We start from the raw sequence: 4,874 nt of genomic DNA, 5'->3' as shown, positions 1-4,874 counted from the left end.
CAGCACCCACGTGGTGTTAAGGGAATGGCTCGTCTTTCAACTTAGTGCGTCTGCCACTACGTTAGCCCTTCCTTCGTGGTATTGGATATCTATGTCGTAATCTTTTATGAGTTCTAACCACCGCCTCTGTCGCATATTCTAATCCTTCTGAGTGAAGATATATTTTAGGCTTTTATAGTCTGTGTAGATCTTGCATTTTGCCCCATATAGATAATGCCTCCAGATTTTTAGAGCAAACACAATGGCCGCTAGTTCCAGATCGTGAGTAGGGTAATTTTCCTCGTGGGTTTTGAGTTGCCTAGATGCGATGCTATCACCTTGCCATTTTGCATTAACACGCACCCTAGTCCCTTTTTAGAAGCGTCGCTGAAAACTTCGAATCCTTCTATTCCCGAGGGTAGCGCCAATACTGGGGCTGTGGTCAATCTTTCCTTTAGTTCCTGGAAAGCTGAAACACAACTGGCGTCCCATCGGAAGGGAATTTCCTTCTTCATGAGTTTCGTCATGGGTTGGGCTATTTTGGTGAAATCAGGCACAAATCTTCGATAGTACCCGGCCAACCCAAGGAAGCTCCTAATCTCTGGAACTGTCTTTGGTGTAGGCCATTCTTTGACTGCGCGGATCTTGGTTGGATCCACCCTGATTCCCTCTTTGGTTATCACGTGGCCCAGGAATGCCACTCTGTCTTTCCAGAATTCGCATTTGGAGAGTTTGGCATATAGTTGTTTCTCCCTCAGGGTTTGCAAGTTCATACGAAGGTGCTTCTCGTGTTCTTCCTTGTCTTGTGAATAGACCAGGATGTCATCGATAAATACAATCACGAAGTTATCTAGGTGGGCCGAAATACGCGATTCATAAGATCCATCAATACTGCGGGGGCATTAGTCAACCCGAATGGCATTACTGTGAACTCATAGTGGCCGTAGCGAGTTCGGAAGGTTGTCTTTGTGATGTCTTGGTTGGCAACTTTTATTTGATGGTATCCGAATCTCAAATCAATTTTCGAGAATACTCCTGCTCCTTTGAGTTGGTTGAATAAGTCGTCTATCCGTGGGAGAGGATACTTGTTCTTTATGGTAACCTGATTCAATTCCCTGTAATCAATGCATAGTCCCATGCTCCCATCTTTCTTCTTGACGAATAGTATGACGAATAGTACTGGTGCTCCCCACGGTGAGGTGCTGGGGCGTATGTACCCTTTATCTAGCAAGTCCTGTAGTTGCGCTTTCAGTTCATGCATTTCTTTTGGAGCCATCCTATAGGGTGCCTTTGAGATGGGGGCGGTGCATGGCATTATGTCCACGGTGAATTCCACCTCCCTGGGCGGGGGTACCCCGGGGATCTCGTCTGGGAAGACATCCGCGAATTCGTCCACCAGCGGGATTGACTGCAGTTCGTTACTTCCGGTGTCCAAATCCTCAACCGAGCATAGAAAGGCTTTGCACCCTTTTGTTAAGTATTTCTTCATCTTCATCATGTTTACTAGCTTGACTTCCGAGTTCTTGGTGGATCCGCGGTAGGATACCCGTTTCCCGTTCGGTCCCCTTAAGATCACTTTTTATTCACCGCATAGAATCTGTGCCTTGAATTTCCCCAACCAGTCCATTCCTAAAATTACTTGTATTCCGTCCAACCTGAACTGGATTAGATTGCTAGAGAATTCTATTCCACCAATGGTGATCATTATGTCTTTATACATGCGATCACATTTCAACACTTCGCCTGACACCACCTTGACTCTTAGTTGTACCCATGTGCTCGTGGTTAGACCGAGCCTTGCGGCAAATTCAATTGCTATGAACGAGTTGGTGGCTCCCGAATCAAATAGTATGACGGCGAGAGTGGCGTGCACGAGGAATGTTTCGCTTACCACGTCGTTGAAATACATTATAGATAGATATATATAGATATAAGAAAAGTCATTTTGAAGCAGGAAGATATATCCTAGGAAACTCTAGTTTCAAAACCGGAATAGACTCGACAGATAAGGATGAGCATATTTAACAGTTATAACCAAGTATGTAAAGATACTAGCATATATCCTATGGGATAAGCACATTCAACAGTTATAACCAAGCATGTAAAGATACTAGCATATATCCTATGGTCACAGATTCACTTCATCTCATTTATATCATCATTCATCTCATCACACAAGCACACTTTGATGGCGCCACACGACCAATCGCATGCCCATACATGAGGGTCAGCGCATATAGCTCTGACACGGCCCCGCAGCACCCTGTCTCATATCGCAATACGAAGGGGTCGATCGCAATCGACCGATGAACCGCAGCTCATCATAATGTTTGATCGCAACCAAACAGTGGACCGCAGCCCAAGAGTGATCATCTGACCTCAGCCAGGAATATGAACCGCAGCTCATGTAATATGTTTGATCGCAACCAAACGGCGGACCGCAACCCGAGAGTGTAATTCTGACCGCAGCCAGCTTCTGAACCGCAGCTCAGGAATAACCAATTTGATCGCAACCAAATTGGGGTATCATGCACACATAACACATAACAAGCACATGCAACTCATATTAACACATTGGGAAAGGGGAGAAAACGTATAAAGAAACCTATGCGTGGTCATCCACAAACTAGGAATAGTCCTAAAGGGTTCATACTTCTTTCACCTAGGCCAACGGGATACCAATTCAACTAGCATGCGATATATAAGACTCATTTATCCAACGAACGATACCCGAAACATCAAACTAGACTTAGGCACGATAAATAGAGTCCGTTGGGACACCACGAGGGTCAGGGAAACATCAAACGGGGAAGCCGGAGTCCCGAGTTGGACAATTTCCAGCGGGTAGCCGGTGGGTGGAGGACCACCCGCTGGCTGCCCGCCGGCGACAAGTCTCCGGGCAGCGGGTGCCCGATGGGCAGTCGCCTGCCCGCCAGCTGCCCGTTACCGGCGACGCCCTTCTCGGGAAGCGGGTAGGTGGCGGGTCCCCCTACCCCCCACTGACTCTTTATCAAAATAAACGTCCCGGGATCCGTTGTGGAACCCGAAACCATGCTTAGACACTTTTAAACGCAATTGATGACACCACATAGACAATTAACGGATCAAAAGCAAGAATCATATAGCACATATCCTATCATGACTTCTAAACATAATCAATGCCCGAGCATGCGAAATCCCACCCAATTATATCAAGAATAACACAATAGAAATTCCCAATTTTAACCTAGGGCTCTAATCATATTCAAATCAATAAAATCATAGTTCATCTTTAAATTACCAAAACATCAAGATTCATCAAGAACATCACATAATCATCAAGAACCTCTTAACATCATCAAGATCATCAAGATCACACATAAAATTACGTCACAATCATCAAGAACATATCATCAATATCATAAACGATTCATCAAGACACAAGTATAGAGAGGAAGCCAAAGAAGATAATGATAGCAAGGAAAATAGGTTTTGTTGAGACATGGGTTGCCTCTTAGCCTTAATTAATTTCCTTGGCTATGAAGGGTCTTTCTTTAAGATTCCTTCTTTCTTGATTTCTCCTAGGGGAATTCTTGGAACTTCTTGTGTGGTGAGAGATTATTTGTGGTGTGAATTCTAGGTGCCTCCTATGTCCTTTTATATATATATATATATATATATATATATATATATATATATATATATATATATATATATATATATATATATATATATAAGAGTCCTAATTAGGGTGTGAATGGTATGGGTTTACTAATCCTATTCCTTATAGGACTAAGGACTTGTTTTAGGGATAAGGGTCCATGGTCCATAGTGGACCATATTAATTCATTAAAGAGAATCCTAATCATAATCTGAATAGTAAAAGGCCTACTTCCTTTATTCCTAATAGATAAATAGGTCTAGGATTCCTAATTAGAATCTGACTAGTAAAAGGTTTACTTTCTTTATTCCTAATAGGCTTAAAACTCTAGTTTAGGCAAGGATCCACGATTCATGGTTGACCTTATTAATTATTTAGAGGGAAATTTAACCAAGTTAAATCATATTTAATTATTATTAACGGGATTAATTAAATAATTAATCCGGGATTGAAGGCCGTAACACGGGGTGTTACACTCTCCCCCCCTTACGAGAAGCTTCGTCCCCGAAGCTTAGAAATCATTACAGGGATAACGAGTCAAAAGTAGTACGGTGGTCATATAGGGAGAATGTATTTTATGGGGAGAATATATAATTGTATATCTATGTGTACGGGGTTTTTTTTTTTTGGAACGATTGGGTTAAATGGATTAAGAGATCAGGTTTCAAACTTGAGGACAAAGTGAATTTAGGAATTAGGATCAAAGTGTTCAAGGTTTGCAACTTTAGGAGGTGAGGTTGCTACCTTGTATGGAATCGTTAAAATAGGGAATCAAGAATGGGGTTTGAAGGGTAGAAAGGGTTTTGCAATAAGGAGGGGCTCGGTTGTCCAAGGGAGGGAAAAGGAGTCGGTTAGGATGGGTTAAGGGTTCTCGATTCAAGTGACTATTCTGGTTTGAAGCTTTGATCACGACGTATTGATGAACTGATGATCCTTTTTCCTTTGGTGTTGGCACTTGCTTTACTTTAAGATCCTTGTCGGACCTTGCTTCCCAAGCTTAAGTTTCATCCTTCTTTTTTTTTTTTTTTTTTTTTTTTATCTTGAGGGAATCTCTCGCGACGATCTAATACTTTCTTCTTTAATGCGTCCAAGGTCTTGACCAAGTTTGGTCAACCAAGCCAATCTTTTAGGGCACACTTCCCAAATTCTTCCCAAAGTCTCTTGGGAGTCGATAAACTTTGGGTTGACTTTCTCTTCTTATTGAATTTCATCTCCTCTTTAGTGAATGAAATTCTTAGTAAGATTTCATGTCTCC

The 4,874-nt window shown here is 42.3% G+C and overlaps 1 protein-coding gene across 1 annotated transcript; it reads right to left on the bottom strand.

Moving 5' to 3' along the window:
- Positions 1 to 248: 248 nt before the first annotated feature.
- On the bottom strand, positions 249 to 752 carry LOC109162252 (uncharacterized mitochondrial protein AtMg00860-like). The gene has a single exon (XM_019310971.1). The coding sequence runs from the start codon at positions 750 to 752 to the stop codon at positions 249 to 251; it is 504 nt and encodes a 167-aa protein (XP_019166516.1).
- Between the last annotated feature and the right edge of the window lie 4,122 nt (positions 753 to 4,874).

This window comes from Ipomoea nil, unplaced genomic scaffold (genome assembly GCF_001879475.1).
Source record: "Ipomoea nil cultivar Tokyo-kokei standard unplaced genomic scaffold, Asagao_1.1 scaffold2928, whole genome shotgun sequence".
NCBI classification, from domain to species: Eukaryota; Viridiplantae; Streptophyta; class Magnoliopsida; order Solanales; family Convolvulaceae; genus Ipomoea; species Ipomoea nil.
Note: the sequence above shows the minus strand (reverse complement) of the source record. Positions and strands in the feature narration are given on the sequence as shown.

What these genes read in the sequence shown, in the direction of transcription:
- LOC109162252 (XM_019310971.1), bottom strand. Translation starts at nt 752, where the DNA reads ATGAACTTGCAAACCCTGAGGGAGAAACAACTATATGCCAAACTCTCC.